Genomic DNA, 19,183 nt, shown 5'->3' on the forward strand with positions numbered 1-19,183 from the left:
CGCTTTCTCGAGGGTGCCTACAATAAAGGGAGTTGATTGTAACCAGGCTAAGATATTTCTGCAATGTTTTACTCTCCAAATTAATCCGGCGTGTATGTTTTTCGACGATGAAACGGTTAACATCAACTGATAAAGAAGCAACCACCATGTTTCAAGTTTCTTTATTTATGTTTACCTCTAGAAGACAAGCGCTGACCAGCTAATATTGGAATATATAACTGTCTCATTTAGTCAAATACACATTTTCCGTTGTTCTTTGAATACTTAGCAATACATTCATGCTCAGTCAAGTTATGATCATAAAACACACACACAAAACCCATCTATACCATTCGCGTAGTAGTCTCCTATACGCAGCCGCTATTGATTCGTCACATTGCGCGAGGAACCAAAAAAGGGCTGCATAGGGCAAACACGAGCAAACAGTGCGATCCAAATTTCTCGAACCTCCAGGGCAGACGGCAAATGGGTGGAGACATTAAGGTTCCAAATAGACTTAATTGTTGAGGTATTGTATTCTGATACAAATTTCTAAAATAGTTAGTTATAAATAGTTATTTTGGTTCAAAATTCGTGCCTAAAAGAGCCAAGAATTGGTTCCAGTTTAAATGGGCGTTTCTAGTTTTATAGTGTTCGAGAAATAGGACTGCAATGTTTGAGTAGAGCAATCTAAGGGAAACTGCTTTTGGTTCAAGTTATTGTGAATTTCAACGAGTCTGCTGTTCGAGAAATATGTATTTTACTGAGGATCTTGACTTTCATGCGCGCGCGTTCCCCTACGCTTTCGCGTCATGTTAAAATGGTTGTTTCTAGTTGTCTGGGTTAGCATTGATTGGCCGGAGTGATTACTGTGGTTCTGATGTTACGAGCATAATGATGTATTGAACACCATCCTAAACTCAAGTTTAAGCTAGTGAATGAGTTAAAAAAAGTCAAGTTATTTAAGATGGACGAATGACGCGAGATCATCGTAGACCAAAACAAGGGATTCAGTTCACTTCTAAAGTACAAAGAACAATTTTGCGATTAGCTCTCTAGTGCACGATTAGATTAATATACCTAACTAGCTTATTTTGTTTACGACGCATCGTTACTATAAAACCGTCGCTGTTCTTGCCTTGCTTAGACCATTATTTCCATATTTTCCATTATTATTATTAGTAGTAAACAAAAAGGCTCTGACAAAACCGTAAAGACAAATCAGCGTAAGCTTGGATAGAGTTGTGCAGAGGTGGTATGAAAATTAAATGAAGTTAAGCATGACAGACTAGCAGAAAACACGGAGCTAACGACAGTATCAATCTTTGTTTACACTGTTTTTTGGTGGGAGTAAAAGTTCCATAAATGAGCCTGTAACTAGAGATGAGCTAAATCACGCCAATGTGACCTGGGTAATGAAATGTGCTGGAGAGCGTGCGATCCCTGTTTTGTTAATCTGTTTGACTTAAACTCTGTAGTTCTATCTCTGATTTCTCAAACCCTCGATAAGTAGAAATGTCGTAAACTCGAATCATTTTTTGGTTCGAAAAGGGATGCAAATTTTGAACCAAGATAACTATTTAGAAATCCCTTGGATGAAAACACTCCTAAAAAATTTGCCTAATTCGACTCCTGATTTCTCGAACCATTTCCCGGAAGTGACAAAATGACGTCTAGATCGGCCATGACACACCAAGGGACAATGAAGTAAAGTAAGTTAAGTTAAGAAAGCTTTATTTCGTATTGTTTACAGTTTTTCTCAATCAATCTGGCGAGAATCTCTATATCATGGCTTATGCGAACCAGTACAAAATTTCCACTACATTCATACCCCGAAATTAGATTGGGCTCCAAAGTACTTAGATAATTTACTTGAAATTTTCACATTACATTGTTATGGAAACACAATGAACAAAAACAGTAACGATGCATTACCGTAAGCCTGGTATACAAAATAAAATTATATTAAATATGGCATTTTGATCTATAACGCTAAACGCCTTTTACAACTTGAACAATTTAATTTCAAATTTTAAGAGGACTTGTACTTTGTAACCTATAACAGTTTTTATAGTTATTTGGCAGCGGGAATTCATCAGACAGATCATAGCTCCACTGCTTGGTTTTCTCAAATTGTAACTGAAAAATATATAAACTTCAAGTTTTCAAATTAGATGCGTTTCAAAGTAAACCGTCAAAGCAGCTATTTAAACTTGATAAGGAAAATAAATTGTACAGGAAAAGTCTTAAGTTTTTGTTTTCAAAACAAACATAGCACGTTAATAGAAAGAAAGACGTACAGCCTTTATTTAAACTGGACAAAAAATTAGCTTTGCAGCTTGTTGGTTCGTGTATAGGTGGAGTTGATAAAGCAAAAATAGAAGTGATTAAAAATTGCGAATATGTAGCACTATATGTAACTCACATTTGTTCAAAAAGTGTTATAACATATACTAAATTAATCTCAAAATTGTTGCTGAAATTGTTATTCAGGGAAAGAAAAACTGGAGTTCTTCTTTTCCTTAGCTACAAACAACTATCGTTATATTCTCAGGTAATTTTTAGTACAAAGAGAACATAGTAAAAAAAAATTGTTTTTCCTCCATAAAAATAAATGGGGGAGGGGTGGGGGGGAGGGAGGGAGAGGGAACAACTTTTTAATTCCCCTACATTCTCTAAATGGAACCAAAGCCATACTCTCACAACTTTCAAAGCAATCATAGAGTATTTTGCCAGCGGATTCATGTGATTGCTGTTAAAATCCAATGGAATGTCGGAATTTTGTGGAAAATAATTGGGTCCGAAGAGGAAATTTAGTACTGCTAGTTTTCGCCTGCCTTATTTACGGATTTATTCAATTTTACAATTTTACTTCACTTTAAATATAACATTGTGCAAAGGAAACGGTAGCGAAAACAATATAGTGCCTTTGAGATTACTACGCTTCGTTCCTTGAAGTTTCGATTCATAGTTAAAATGGGCTCCAAAGCTGCTGTATCTTCGAACTCCGATAATAACTTGTTATCCCGAGATTGTTATGCAGCTCGGAGAGGCCAGGTCCTCGGTGATATCGCTGCTACTGTACATTGTCCTATTTGAAAGTGAAAGGAATGGCCATTTAAAAGATTGGAACTGACGAAATGCAAAGAAACCAAACGAGGGAGAAACACAATCAATATATTTTTTAGTTTTATTTAAAACTTCGCTGGCCACATTGTGAGTAGAACGCCCTAAGTTGTGAGAGCATCGCTTCTCAGTCTCAGGTCTCTGATATAGACACTCACTGCTTTTAAATTTCTCAAAATTAGCAACTGTCATTCTAGCTGCTCAGATTGCCTCCAGATGTTTAGTAAGTGCGTTTCTTTATTTGAATCAAGTTGCAGATTCAGTAAAACGACGCCGTCGTTTTACTGAATATGTAATTTTGTGCACAACATTATCCTTAAGGTTATTTTCATGTGGGTGGTTGGCCGTCCAAACAACCCGGAACATGGAATACCCGCAGCATAAAATAGAACAAAATTAATTAATGAAAAAATATAGAAATATGTATGAAGACTGGGAACGAGACAGACTAAATTATAACATGTAAACAAAGGAAATGTAAACTTAAAAAAGTATCACAGAAAAGTGATGTCATTTTAAAACCCAAAAATGTTTGTCTTTCAACAGAAACCTCAAAAATAAATTGCAGAGTTTTGTGCAATAAAACTTAGTGTTGGTCGATTAGTATCTCTGGCCTGAGACAGAGTATATCGGACTGTATTAAAACTTTATTAAAAATGTTAGGTTAACGTTTCTCAAGCTCACGTAGTTTTGCCTCCGAAATGCGCTAGAACTGATCACAAGTTGTTCCTTTTAAGAACTGGGTTGAGTACTGCCTGCGGCTCGTGGTTCCACTTGAGGTTTGAACATTTTGGCGTCATTTTATGGTCTAGAGTCGTATAGACTATAACAACCTGCCGTAGATTTGTTAAATAGTTTTTCTTTAATTGTTTTGTTTTATTTCATGGTGCAGGATGTTGTGGATTTTATCGGCACCCTGGATAAGTAGGTGTCTTCATTGGTCTAGGAATGTTCATCACTGAGTGAATAAACAGCAAGACTGTAAAGGTACCAACACAGGACAGAAATTGATGCCTAGGGCCTTCCATTAAGCCAAAGCTTTGTAATGAAAAAGTCGGAAACTTTCCTGTTCAGATAGCAAGGCTTAGTCGTTTCAAACTTGCAGTCTCAGTGGTTGGTCAAATAAACGCCCGTGGTGGCACAGTGATGGCGCAAAAAGACAACGAAATGGAAATAGTAAATGAGTGCAAATGGCACCGTAAGAACATCGTTTGTTCTGGAATTTTTCCGTTTGATCAGCGCTTCTACTTAAATTTGAACCGAACATTTTGGCTAAATGGAAATCGCTCCTAGCAATGGCCAATAAACCCAAGTGAACATTGTCATTACATAGATAATGGATGTCCCAGGTTAGATTCTAGTCGATCTCAGTTGGTTCATTTCAGCGACGCCACTATCCTTTCGTACAGAATAACTAAGAATATAGGGAGCCGTGATGGCGGTAAAATTGCCATTAACCATAGTTAGGTCATACGAACCTATCTTATTACCAAAAAGCAGATAACGATGGAAAAACAAAACCACCAAAAATCCTGTGATCGCCAGTACGCCAGGAACCACGGAGAAGACGTGATGTACGTAATTACTTGTATCTGTGTTGGAGCCGGAGCTAGATGAAAAGGGAAAAAAAAAGGGAGACGAAATCAATGAAAACACCTACACATGCAGTTGCAGGGAACAATGTTAGCCTGGATTTGCAATGACATCGGGAAAATACTCGATTCGTTAAAGCAATAATCTGTACACTAATCGTTGTCAGACCAGGTCTCGAATTAAATGAAGACCTAGGGTATTTGGTTTCATTTTACGTGTTTACATGTAATGTTTATAGCATCTTGAACCGATTGTTTACTAAAAATTTTACTTTAATTTTATGATGACCCGTTCATCACGTACACGATAAAGGCTATTCCAAAGGTTCGAAGGGCTACTTCTATGAAAAAAAAGAAACAACTTTTTTTCAACCAATTTAAAGTTTATTTGTTTTAACAAATTAAAATTTAATTATTTCTGAAAACAGAAAAATGAAGCAGAGCAGGACTTTTTTGTGTTCTCGCGCCGTCCCACTCCCCGCGTTAACTCCGCGCCTCCAATGTTGGAACAAACGACCAGTAAAAAGAATTAGTTGGCATGGTAACGTCGATGTCAATGATCACTATTCGACCACAGCAATTGTTTTCCCTTCCAAAGGGATAAAAAGCACCGAGTTTCAGGGCGTTCACGCAAACAGTAAAAAAAGTTATTCAGGCTCAAAGTCGCCAAGTGCAGAATCTAATGGAACGGAATGAAAGAGGCGTCCTCTGGGTTTCGGGTGAAACAACACCAAATTTTCCAAAAAAAAAAAAAAAAAAAAGTCTCCAGGTGGTTCCCTGCCACCTGGAAACTTGTTACAGGATACTTTTACGTAAGTGATCGTTCTCCGCCCGCTTTCGTTTAAAATGATAAAAAAAAAAAAAACAGCGTTGAAGCCTGGCATTTCCGAGGCAATTGCTTTGCAACGAATTATGAACGACCTCAATGGTCAATTTCTCTTAGGTTTTACACAGGTAGTTCCTCTGAATAAGTCTTGGTTAATTGTGCAATGAAAACGTTTCTTTTAAAATTCTTACTTGACTTCAGGATAGAACTCCTGTATTGCCATAATCAATCCTCCGCTTGACAGCCTTGCAATAATAACAATAACTGAGAATGCAAATCCACTGTTTTCCTGTGAGTGAAGAAGACAGAAAAGATACAGAAATAGATCATTGGAAGATAATTTTTTGCGGAATTTTTTGTAAATGTGGAATATTTTTCCTAAACGTTTCTGTTGAGAGGTTAATGTCAAGTAGTGTCAAGACTTAAAACTAACCGTATCCTCTCCAATAAGCTCCGTAGCAAACGTCAGAGACAAAGCATACATGATGGACATGCCACTTGCTGTGAGTATTACGGGAGCATATGTAGATTGTCTCACGGAAGGAGTTTGAAAGTAGAAGTAAACTGATCCGCCAATCACAAAGAGAGAAGCGAGAATATACGTCCACTGTGGAAAGATGACAAAAATGCCATAAGGAAGAAATTAAACCTCCAAAAGAAATCCATACGCTACATCATCATAATCAACAGCAACAACAACGACAACAAAATGACTTGTCTGCTCATATCTGAAGGATTTATGTCACTAATTATTAAGAAAAGTGGCATTGCATGACTAAATATCAGAACTCTACAAGAACAGAAGAAAGTAAATGAAAAACTGCTATGTAGCTTAAACACGAGTTTCTCAACACATAACCAAACAGATGAACGTATTAATCCAACGTTTACAGTTTTAGCTTTAAGTCAAAGAATTACAGTCAAAGTTCATTTCGTCAGGGCTCCATTTAAACTAGCTCTGCTAAATTGGATGCCCCTGAATGAATATTGAATTAAATAAATAAATAAATAAATAAATAAATAAATAAATAAATAAATAAATAAAAAAGATCAACCCTCGTTTCAATTGTCCTTTAGAATGATGATGATAATTTTCATGAAAATAATTAAGCCCAATTTTTTGTTACTTGATAACCCCATAAATACTACACAAATTAAAGGGATAGTGATGTAAACGAAGAGGCCAGTTCCTCATGGAATGTTGGTAATTTACCTTGGTTCCGAGTTTCGCACTCAGCTTCACTGAAAGAATGCTGGCCAATGTTCCACTGACAAAGAGAACGAGAGGGAAGTAGGCGATCGCTTGCTGAGAAAAACAATTATTGAGAAAAAGAGAAAAAAAAAAAGTCATGATGTCAATGTAACGGAGAAAGGGCAAATGACGGTTTAACTGATTTAAAAATACAAATAAAATACAAGTAAGATTAAGTTAACCGGAGGCAATTCTGGAAACTCCCTTAGAACATGCTTGAAAGATATATACAAATTGGAAATTAAAAATAAAAGCCCAGTTTTTAGTGAACGTTACGTAAAAGGAAGAAAGAAAGAAAGAAAGAAAGAAAGAAAGAAAGAAAGAAAGAAAGAAGGAAAGATTGGATAAATTAAAGAAAAAGATAAAGAAAGAAAAAAAAAAAAAAAAGGAAGAAGGAAAAATAATGGAAATGATTGTTCTCACCATTTCAAAGCCCATTCTCTCTGTTAAGTAAAGTGGTAAATACACATAGACTACATCCTGCACAAGACGTGAACATGTGACAATAACTGCAACCTATGAGTAAATAATCATACTCAAAGTAAGTTAAGTGTGCTTCCCCGTCACAGGTAAATCTAAGGCACTGAAAATAGAGAAGCCGATGTGTCAGGTTTCTAACCAATATTTGCAAGAAACACGATTTTTTGTTAAAATTTGGGATACAGAAAATATCATTTTTGGCTGATTGAAATTAAAACGACTTGTGGTACCATTTGTTCCACCCCACTTTCAACGGCCAGTATCAAGGTTTCCAGTTCATTAAATCCAGGGTTTAGGAGAAAAAGAATATTATTCCAACTACCCATCAGAGGAACAAAAGGAGGCCTGCTACATATACCAAGTGGAGGATATCTATTTAACCAAACTAACCTTGTAAAGGTGAGGATTCACCAACCAATCCTTCGCCATCATTGGTTTCGTCTCCGCAGTAGAAAGAGAGGTGTCAGTCTCACAGGTAACAAAGTCGATAGAATCCGCATTTGCCTTAGGCCCATCTCGTAACTCCAAGATGCTATCTTTTTTGCGTTCCTTGTCGAGCTTTCCCCCATGCGTTATGAAATCTAAATGAATACAGTAACGCCTTGTAAATATATGGTGGCAATCAGCATACTCACGATTTCAAAGTATATAATCGTCTACGTAGATACTGCTAACTTGGGAAGGATATTATAAATAGTGGCATAACCATACAACAAGAGAATTTATAAAGTTAACCTGTCAGCCTCTCGCCGGTGTTGTCTGGCTTGACTTCAGATGGTTGTGTTTCTCCAGCTGAATCGTCATGACGGATTTCATTGGTTTCATCAGAAAAGGGCACGCTTCTTTGTCTACTTTCTGTTTCAGCTTCACCTCTTGAATCATCCAAGTTTTCTTCATTTTTATCCGAAGACATGATTATGGGAATACATTTCTGAGCAAGGGTAGAATTCGAAGATTCCCTTTTGATTTCTTAAACAGAAAGAAAATAGGTCAATAATCTGGTCTTATTGAAGCTTCAGGATGAAAATACCTGCTGTCAAGAGATTATGAACTGCATCCTCTTTTGCTGCTGTATGTTTTGTTCGAAACATGGTTTTCTTGTTCTTCATATTTTAATTTTTTACAAACGAGATAATAAAGACCATCCAGGATGATGTCTTTTGCTTAGTTTATGAATATGCGAGAAAAGAAGATCTTAGCAAGTGTAATTGAGATCAGAGAAGAATATTGGAAGTTATCACGCATAGTTCAGAGATAATTAAAAATTCGTTACCTTGTTGTGTAATTTCAGTTAGCTCTCTTAAAAATATTGCCCATTTATTTTCTCTAAAATATGTGTGGTTAACCCCACTTTTAATTTCGGAATTCAATAAAAACGTCTTACGATGGCTTATTATTTTACTGGGTGTAAGGAAAAAGGTCTGAATAAAGTGTATCAAGTAATTTACGAATTGAGCAAAGGACTTGGTAGCGAGAAACCCTGAATTGTCCCCAGTCGTCTCTGATGCTATCGTACGGTCGAGAGGAGACTAGGACGGCAACGCATTTCTCTTTCGCTTCTCCTCGATCGATCAAAAGAGACGACTGGAGACAAGTCAGCGAGAAACCGGTGTGTCATGGATAAATTGATAACAATGAATAAGTGATCCAGTTTAATATCTCCTTACACAACGCAGTAATATTTGTACTGCGGAGTTGAACAGGGCAGTAAACTTACCATCAGCCTTTTCAAAAACTATTGAGCAATTGGCCTGGCTTTCTGAAGGCAATCCACCTACATTCTTTAGCGAAAAAAAAAATTATAATCAAAACAACAACAGCTATTTGTTCAGTATAATAATATTAAATTCTGCAAGACAATTCTTCCTCTAACCGAGGTAACTTTGAAAAGCAATCTCCATTATTCCACACTACAGAAAAATATCCCACCACAATGAACGTTATTTGGGAGTAAAATCAATTTCTGACGAGAGAGTGAAGTATATAGAACAGGCATTTACACAAGTAAAAAAAAATATCGGTTAAGGTGGACTAGCGGTGATTTAATTTAACTTTATGCAACTTGTAATAATATGGCATTTAATTTTTCCTTCTTGGCAGATAATAAATAAATAAATAAATAAATAAATAAATAAATAAATAAATAAATGGAAAAGTAAATAAATAAATAAATAAATAAATAAATAAATAAATAAGTAAATAATATAAATGATTAATCTGAAGAATGTTTCACGAGACACAACAGAAAGCTGTCGCGTGATACATAGCTCAGAATTCTAACTAGAGCTGGTAGAAATCACGTCAACGGCAAGAAATTATTGTCGTCATTCCCTAGGCATCGCTTTCCATAGGGAAAACTGTGGTGGTACTGCAAAACGTTGTCTGTTTGCTCAGGATTTATTCCAAATGTAGATGGCAAAACCTTCTTGATTTAGAACTGCGTCCACTTTCGATCAAATAACTAATAGGAAGTAAAACTCCTGAACTTTTATCATTTATTCCCCAATGATTTTACCTACCGTATGTTCCGCATGTTTACTGGTCTTTCTTAGGGCGCGTTTGGTTTTAGGTTCCTCGGTGCCGATGTAGAAAATGATTACACAGATGACTCCTGTTCCAGTTGCAATCCAAGATAGGTGCTAGAGGGTAAAATGGAATGCAGCGGTCCTCTTAAAGAATTGGAATTAAACGATTGGAAATGCTTCATTACATGCATTACATAGCTTATATGACAAACTGTGCGAATGAGTATTTTATGCTATGGAAAAATTAAAATAAAAAAATTAAAACTTCAAATCAAAACTCTCTTACTGGAATTTCCATTCAGTTTTACATGTTGAAAAGGAACGACTCGTGTTTGTGTAGACAAAGTGCAGTTGTTGATTTAGGTTTTGTGACCAAAACGGCTTAAAAAATTAATTAGTTTAAATTATAATTTCTATTATTATCTCAAATCCCGAAGTTACTGGATTTCATCTCCTAAGATTCCACCCACCTTAATTTCAAAGGCACCCTGGTCGAATGGCCAATAAAGCTATTCGTGATTCGAGATGAACATGATAAATAAAACTGGCGCTTCCTAATAGTCACCACTGAATTTAAATATAACTGGTCAGCTTCTCTTTTTTTATATAAGTTATGTATTAAATTTCCTTGGTATGTGAGAATGTACATACCGCGAAACGAGGTAGGTTTCTAGTTTCCAGATCGTCTCCGGTACTCTGTCCCAAAAGTCCCCACGCGATCAGATAAACGTAAATTCCACTCACAAAGCTGAAGACTGTCCTGTTTAAATACAAACCAGGGAAGCTGTTATTAGCTAGCATGTTATTACCATGTCTTAGTTCCTACACGTTTTCCTTCAAATTTTAAGTAAATAATTAAATAAATAAATAAATAAATAAATAAATAAATAAATAAAAATGATTCCCCTGTTTTCATGGTAAACTCTACATTTGAAGATAGTGTTTTCCAATATACACGTAAGAATTGTAACACTTTCTTAGCATTGTACTGTCCATCACCTACATTATTATACGCTGGTGTCACTATCTCAATTTTGGTTGGCCTAATTGTTGCTGGCTGTGTTTCCGTTACTTCATACCTATAGTTAATAGTTTTTTTATGCATGTGTGAGTGAAGTCTGCTAAAACCCTAACCAGCAGTTTGATCAATTTTGTCATAGCAGAGTCGACATCAAGGTTTGCTACGTTTTCAGAAGAGGACTTGGACCTCCTTCATGTTGATAAAGATCCAAAAGCACCAAAAGGGCCATAAAGTCAGCACTGAAAGTTGTTCATCGATATTTGAAAGGAAAGAAAGCAGGTTAACCTCAAACGAAAGAAACGGTTGCAAATTTGCTGAAGCCGTTTTTGACAGGAGCTTAAAAAAAGCGTAAGGTACTTCTTATTCGAAGAGTACATTGAACAGCCATAGATCTCGATTAAATCAGCACTTGCTACTCTTGGTTCTGACATCATCAGCTATTCAGATTTTACCGACGCTAATAAAGTGTTTGGCGCAAGGTGCGTGGACCTAAAGCGACGAGGGTTGGCAAAAATTGACTACAAGCCACCGATATGCGAAGAAGACCTTTATTAATTGAACAAAAGTTGTTTCTTTGGTCTGAATGATCCAGAAAAATTTCAAAACAAAGTATTTTTTAAAGTCATGCTGTACTTTGTCGCCGAGGAATTCAAAACCTCCGTCAACTCAAGAAGACTGATTTTCATTCAACACTGACTGCAACGGAGCACGGTACGTGTGCAAAACAACGAATGAATTAACTAAAAAACCATCGGGATGTTGATGGAGGTTTCGATGAAGGTGCGATATATGAAAAACCTGGTCCAAATTGTCGTGTGCCGAATGTTAACTCACTAAACTTGAACTTTTCAAATAATTTGGAAAATCGTTTCAATATTTTCAATCTCTCTCCTGTAAAAGGTTTTTTTAAGAACTTTCTCTTTACTATATTAACTTTAGACAAATGTTTGTTTGTCTCAGGCTTTGGTAAAACTTCATTGAATTGTTTCAGAGCGAACGAAAAGTTGTCAGCTTGAAAATAAAGTCGTTTGCAAGCTCACTCAGATGTGCTCTATAATGACCAGTTTCTTGTGCGCGCTCTTGTCTTTACAAATGCTCAGGTTTATGCATATACCGACCTTGGCGGAAAATTCTCACGGTCATGCTCAACCTAATCCAATAATTGTTAAATGGCTCGCAAGGTTAATAATGGATAGGGTAAGTTCTCGTGCGGTTATGACAGTAGGCTTACTTGAGGGCGTTCAGTGCAGTTGCTTCTCTCTTTGTATCTGTGACAACTGAGATGATTGACAGATGATTGATTTCCCCCATATTGTAGGCTACGTTGTGAACACCCATGATAGTACCATAGTAGGCAAGAGGGAGCCAGGTTGCATCCCTGTATTCACTGCACAACAGACACCGGTTGAACACAAGCGGGAATGTAACGGCCAGCAGTATTGTTCCAATAAAATGCCATGACTTCCTAAGGCCCATCTTGTTTGAAAGAAAAGGTATTTTCACATGGTCACCCAAGTAGCCATTTATCGGAGAAACGAAGGCGTCGGTACACTGTCCAATCAGTAAAACCATTCCTGCTTGCCAGGGAGGTAGCTCGACCACCTTCATGAAAAACAATAATTCAAATGACATTCCAGTTTGGCGAACTATATCGTTCAGTAAGTTCCCCATTGCACATGAGAGGCGCTGCTTGGCGTTCATTTTCTTTTTTAATTTGCTATCCTTTACCCCGTTCATCAGTAAATACCTTGAAATAATAAAAAAAGTAACATATGTATTAATAACAGTTTGTCAAAGCATCTATGAAGAAAAAAAATTTTGGTTCCTGTGTAAAAATTTCGTCCTTTCCATTTCTCCGTTGCCCAAAAGGTTAAACTAAATAAACCTTGATTCTTTTAGTATAAATAGGGATTATATTAATTAACAATTATTCGCCGGAGGCGAAGTAAATATTGGTGAATATTCCCCGAGACGAAGTCGAGGGGAATATTCACCAATATTTACTTCGCCTTCGGCGAATAATTGTTTTAGTATAATTACTCAGGTGATTATCAGAGAAAAACAAGTACCGTCCGAAAAATGTCGATTTTGTTTGTTTGTTTCAACTCGTCACGCGTCAATGAACAGAGACGCGCGGTCTGCCGATCACATGCTCAATCGAAATCACATGCGCAATGATGCGCAATCGATAAACTGCACACGGCCTCAAGCAGAATGTCAGTATTCTTTAACTGCCGCTTCATTGAGATGAAGCACTGACTTCTGTGAATGAATGTTGAGTTTCTCCGACCCGTTTACCAAAATAGATGGAGATGAACCAGGCTGTTTGGTGTAAGACTCGAGCCGGGATCACAAGAGTTAGCGATAGCATTTTATTGCACAATTTCTTGTTGACATGATGGCTTCGCCGGTTAACAAACGTTTATAAATTGCCCTTGGAGATAAGCTGCTTCAGGTAGGAATTAAGTCATTTATTGGCTTCACTAAACAAGTACACGGTTGTCACAGATGAAAATATTTTGTTGTGAAGCGGTGACTTTAGATGGTGGTCGAGAGCCGCTCGAACCAATAACAAACTAGTTTTCAGATTATAAAAACTGTTTTCTTTTCTCGTCACTGAAACGTAAAATTTAGAGAGACATTTATTCATCTTGTTTACATTCTCTCTTAAACTCATTTTCTTTGTGAAGTCATTCTGTTAATAAAGAAAATCTTGCTCGAATTTAACTTAATTTGTTGTCTTCATTTTAAGTCATCGACATCGACAACATGCAATTTACAAAGGTTTTTTTTATTACAATTAGCAAAATTTTCATATCTTGCCTTCGAAAAGTATCACCTCGAACTTAGCTGCATATTTAGTGCTTTTCGGAATTGCATTTTCTTCCATCTTATTTACTTCTTTTTCATAAAAGTCAACAAATCGCTAAGCGGCCATTTTGAAAGTTAGTGCTCCCGCTATAATCACCTCGCGCGAGGTGATTATAGCAGGATATGACGCAATCCTCGACCAATCAGATTAACAGAATCTCTATAATCACCTGAGTAATTATACTAATACACATTATTATCTTTATCAACTACTGTTTTGTTCCTTACTGGGAAAATTTTCCTCAATTTAATTTTCATAGTTCTATCTTAGCACTCAAGCATACAATTTATGATACGACTTGAAAGGAAACTCAACCAGCAAGGCTCAAATTTTATAACCTTTTTTGCGTAACGGCGGAGAGCTCGGTATGATGGATGAAAACCACAACACTATCTGGGACTAACACATTTGACATTAGTGTGGCCTTAACACAATAATAACATAACACAATGATCACTCGTTCCTTTACCGAATGGAGAGTGTGGCCTTAACACAATAATAACATAACACAATGACCACTCGTTCCTTTACCGAATGAAGTGTTAACAAGAATGGCCAACAATCCATCAAAGGTGGGGACAGATGAAACGCCACACGTCATAGCGTGTGACAGGATCACCCGGAGCCGCCGCCACGCAAGATGAGATAGAGAAAATGTTGAACTATCATGAATTGTTCACAAAAGAAAGCTATAAAAGCAGTAAGAAAACCTCTTACCGAAATTACTACGCTAAAAGGAACAAATATAATGGAACGAAAATATAATGTGTTAAAAGGTGGAGAAACTAGACCCCCGTAGAAAAGTTTAACGCAGTACGCATCCACCATGCTGGTGTCTGGCGGAGATTAGAAACAGAAGCTAATGAGCTCAATATTCCTTATTATCATATCTTAAAAACTAAAAAGTGATGAAAAGTACACCCTTAAAATTTGTAATGCTTTCGTTGATGCGCGCATCATGAGCAACAAGTCCCATTAATATAATTACTAAATAACCGACAAGAACGTAATAAGAATCTAATTTGAAAGAAACTACACTACTGATCATCACACGCATTGCCTTTTAACTAACTAAATAGTTACAGATATTTTAAAATGCATTCAAGGTCACTTTTTAACTGTTTCTTGGTTATTGATTTGAAAGCGTGGTATGTGAAAATCAGTGTCTTAGGGTTAGATTCCTGGGCCCTTTTGTTCGAAAGCCGATTAACGCTAATCCACGATTATACGTTAATCGAGGTTTTCATCTCGCTCGTTCGAAATGGTTTCAAAGGCTAATTTTAAGCTAAATGTTAAGAAAAGTAAAAGTCAAAACTGAGTAGCAAAAATCTTTTGGGAGGATCTTTTTTGATCAGTTATTTAACTCCAATCAAAGTTAGAGTTAATCCACGATTAGCTTAATCGCGCTTTGAATCGATCGACTGGACCCTGAAGTCAAAAATATCTTGTAGGTGTCTTCGCTATTTATAGAAGTGCTTAGTACGCATTGACTCTGTCACAGAACACTGCCCTTAGAACTTTCTCCAGCCTACGTTTGTCAGACGCTTTGCAGAAATGTCATACAGACAGCAAGTAAGGAGGGGGGACTGTAAAGTTGTAGATAAGAAACTTGGTCTCTGTAAGTATTAAGTTTATTGAATCTCATGAAAACACAATTTTATGACTTGCAAATTTGCAGGTGTTACCAATATGCTCGTGATAGTTTAGATTACTGTCTATAGTGAATCTGACACGGTTCACGAGCTCCGTTTTCCTTATTATCACGTCTTTCATATCACGATCTTAATGTCGTTATTACAGCCACGGCGTTGCTACAACTTTCCTGTATCCTATCATTTACACACAGACCATGGTCTCCCGCAACTTGCCAAACTAATGTTGCCTCTCTTACTTTTGTCATTCTGTAAACTTGAAGTACCTAATGATTATTTCTTTTCGATAAGGGGAAATAGTACTTAAAATGGATATTAGTTTTGTTAATCACGTACATTGGCAAGAAATACTTGACCTGAATACAAGTGACGTCAAATTTTTTTCTACCAGGAAAGCCGTTGTAAATTAAAATAAAACGGATTTCCACGAGCAAGAATTTGATACTGGGAACTATAAAATTTTGTAATTGCATACATAATTAGTCTGTAACGCAGGAGAGAATTCTGAACTCCTCTGAATTCCGTCGTGCGGCTTCTGTGTGCTACTAGCATGAAGCCTTGGAGTTCAATGAATGTGGCGTTCAAATGTCTCCGTCAGACCGACACCAGCCGTTTTATAGATTCTATTGTCAAAGGTAGAGAACCGGGTTTGCCCCCGCCGCCGGAACCAGCCGCTCCGGTTCCTGAACCAGCAGTTGAGCAGTCTGCGCCGGCCATGAAGTAAGTCGATTCCATTGAACTGTCTATGTAAATTTCCACTTGGCCCAGCTACTTAGCTCGATTAGCTTGCTATTTCTAAGTGGCTGTGCCCTCTTTCTTAAGTAATTTTTCTTTCCTGTATTAACGTAACACGGTATAATTTCTGGGCACGAATAAAGATTGTTGTTGTTGTTGTTATTTCTACAACTACTGTGTCAGTCTCGCTCTTTGGAGGTTTTAGTCTCGTGCATTTGGGTTCAGCTTCTTGTCGTTCTCTTTCTTTCTTTATCAAATTTGCATCGTTTTACCGTTCCTTAGTTTCTCTCGTTTTAAGAAGTGTTCATTCTTTATTTGCCTACTCCGCTTGTATTTTGGCGAGCTTAGGTTATTTGTCTTTTGGTTCATTATTGCTTTTCGTAGCTCGTGATTTCCCATTTCCTACATGTCTTCTGCGTGGGGCATTTGGTCGTTTATTTTCAGGCATGGCTTGTTTTGTCTGTTGTTTGCAGTTTGTCACTGCAATGTACCTATGGGAGTTTGCTGCTATTATTTTTTCGGCTTTTTTTACGTTCTTTTGCTTGAGGTTGCTCACTTTCATAGTTATTTTATTTCCCTTTGGGTTTTGCATGTTTCTTGCTTTATATTTAAACCTTAATTTCAATGTCGTGTGCGAATTTGTTTTGTCTTTTGAGGGCGAATGGTCAGAATTGAACGGCAGGGACAGAATGAACTGTATTTATTGAGGTTACCAGAGGTTACCATCCGAAATACCGGAAAAACATGGGCGGAAATAAGCATTTTTTCGAGGGAGTTATTTTGCAGCACAGCTTATTTTTAGCATGTTTGCCTGATACTAGAAAACTGTTACTTGATACATTAGAGACGGTCTTCGGGTGCGCCGATATTATAACTTCTGAAACAGTCACGCACTCTAAATTAGCACTTATATAAAATGTGGCACGAGTTAACGCATATCATATGTCGGAAAAACACATCACAATTTGGTTTTAGTACGCAGGCGAATAAAGAACAAATACTCCGTCAACCAAAGCCGTCCTTTACTCAGATGCTTCAGCACAGCCTCGCGTAAAATAGCCGGGACAAAAATTAAAATAGCCGCGGAGTAAAGGTCCCGGCGTCCCGGTTCTAACAAAAACCCTGATTATTGCTCAGTGTGCATGTAAATTGAATTGACAATTAAATAGATTCCGCTTGAGTGTTCAGTGTCGGTAAAAGAAAAAAAGATGACCGATACTGTAGACTTGAAGAGCGCTGTTTCCTGGTGGTTCAACAAAGCCTTAGAATTCATATTGACCGGGTACTCACTCCTGACCCACCCTCAATAACGGCGGTAACACGACCGGAAATGAATTCTACGGTTGTCAGAAAATACCTAAAAAGCGAACAATTTGTAAGTTATTTCACGATATGCCACTGGCAGGCATTGTATATCTGAATGTAAAACTGCAGATGAAACTATTGTATGCTTGTGTTTTAGTTTAGTAGGGCTGCAGGTTAATATTACTTTCCAAAGGTCTTGGCTCCTGTTAGAGGTTATTTTGTTCGTTCATAAATTTAAAGAGTGATGAATTAACAAGCATTTCCAGCTGGTGAAAATAATGATCAATAATCTGTTATATTTCTTCTTCGGAAAACTATTCATCGGCTTCTGACTTACTCATAAGTGTAAAACGAGTACATTTCCGCATCGGTGTGCGGAAACTAAATGTATTTTTTGTGATTATCACATTCGACAGTATACTTAAGGGAGATGTTTCACCTACCTCTTCTTTTCTAAATTGACGATCGTAGACAAGTCTTTTTGGCCTCTGCTCAGCTGAAATCAGGTAAAGAGCGTATTCTGCTTCTGAAACGTCGTCTGTTAGTCTTTGCTGAGGAAATTAAGCACCTTGTGATACCTTATAGACTAACATGGTTTTGTGGGCTCAAGCATCCAATCAGAATTCGAGCATCTTAGCTCACAAAGCTGTGCTTGTACTGAAGGGGGAGGTGTAATCCCTTATATGAGCTATATATTAGGTATGTACAGGCCCAGGCACTGATGGGGATCATTACGAACTCTCTTGTTCTGTAGTTGGCCGTAGGTGTGAATCGAAGTTTCAAATCTGAAAGGGAGTTCGTAATTGTTTTAGGCAGGGCTCTGTTCAAAAAATGGGCATACTTTTTGGCGTCAGTTCCAGCAAATGAGAACTGGTTAACGACTCATGTGGCTACAGCAACCTTTTGGGTATCCATCTGGATAGCGGGTATTCACGAAAGTAGGAGAATAATTAAAGCAAAACAACTCCTTTTGTAAAGGATGACTACAATCACTCAAATAACAAAACAATTTTATTTAGTTTTAATCCGTAATCAGTAGATCTGCGTTATTTCAGACACACTTACCCATCTGTCATTAGCAATACGCAGGCGTTTGAACAAAATCCTACAGATTGAATAGTTGTGTTGAATAATCTTAAACGATGAACTAATTAGAATTCAGATGACCTCGGCTCTCAGGAAAACATGCGTGGCCTCGCACGCAGCCTATGACGGGTATGATGTGCATCAACCTCGATCCCAGTGTCCCCTCTCTTCCTCCCTCGGGAGAGGACGCTATATATGGGTGATCACGTTAACCTAAAATCTGGGTCCTTGACAAAAAAAATGCCATTAGGGAGGCGTAGTGAACTAAGGCTCAAGAAGCCGGAAAGATAGAAAACATATTGGATACAAGCTAATCGGTACTTACTATACCATCATCAGACGAAGAATGTGCATACAAGGTAGGTCTTAAATAGCGTATTAACAACAAAAAGCATACTCATGGGAAAAGGCAAAGTCCTCTCCCGGATTTAAAATGCACAGAAAAATCGAAAATTTGCGGCCGAAGTCGAAAACCTAACCTGCATTCATTTTCAGTCTGTAGGTTTTGATGAGTTTACAAACCTGCTGGGGTTTATTTTTCGAAATACGGCCGATGTTTGGATTTTTTTAAAATTTTTTGGATTACGGCCGTCTAACGGCTGAAATTAGCAGTCTCACAAGGGGAAATCGATTGCCCGAAAAAGCAACTTCGCGTAACCAAAAAAGCGATTCTATCGGCAACCTGACGTTCAATGTCTAAAAAATGGACATCTAATGTCCTCTTTACGACAG

At 37.3% G+C, this 19,183-nt stretch overlaps 1 protein-coding gene across 1 annotated transcript; it reads right to left on the reverse strand.

The window, feature by feature from the left end:
- Nucleotides 1-2,872: 2,872 nt before the first annotated feature.
- LOC146488314 (major facilitator superfamily domain-containing protein 12-like) lies at nucleotides 2,873-17,904 on the reverse strand. The gene is made up of 12 exons (XM_085123418.1): nucleotides 17,809-17,904; nucleotides 12,033-12,548; nucleotides 10,432-10,540; nucleotides 9,775-9,894; nucleotides 8,973-9,036; nucleotides 7,991-8,224; nucleotides 7,646-7,836; nucleotides 7,199-7,291; nucleotides 6,737-6,829; nucleotides 5,957-6,130; nucleotides 5,715-5,812; nucleotides 2,873-4,714 (listed from the first exon to the last, which is right to left on the reverse strand). Exons 2-12 carry the CDS (start codon nucleotides 12,536-12,538, stop codon nucleotides 4,456-4,458), a joined length of 1,941 nt encoding a protein of 646 aa, XP_084979544.1. The 5' UTR covers nucleotides 12,539-12,548; nucleotides 17,809-17,904; the 3' UTR covers nucleotides 2,873-4,455.
- Nucleotides 17,905-19,183: the final 1,279 nt, after the last annotated feature.

This window comes from Pavona decussata, unplaced genomic scaffold (genome assembly GCF_977016875.1).
Source record: "Pavona decussata unplaced genomic scaffold, jaPavDecu1.1 SCAFFOLD_11, whole genome shotgun sequence".
Taxonomy (NCBI): Eukaryota; Metazoa; Cnidaria; class Anthozoa; order Scleractinia; family Agariciidae; genus Pavona; species Pavona decussata.

Excerpts from the sequence above, each read along its gene's own strand:
- LOC146488314 (XM_085123418.1), bottom strand. The coding sequence starts at position 12,538 with ATGAACGGGGTAAAGGATAGCAAATTAAAAAAGAAAATGAACGCCAAG. Across the intron at positions 10,541-12,032 it reads ACTGCACTGAACGCCCTCAA|GACAGTCTTCAGCTTTGTGA; the intron begins GTAAGCCTACTG and ends GTATTTAAACAG. Across the intron at positions 7,837-7,990 it reads CACCGGCGAGAGGCTGACAG|ATTTCATAACGCATGGGGGA; the intron begins GTTAACTTTATA and ends GTATTCATTTAG.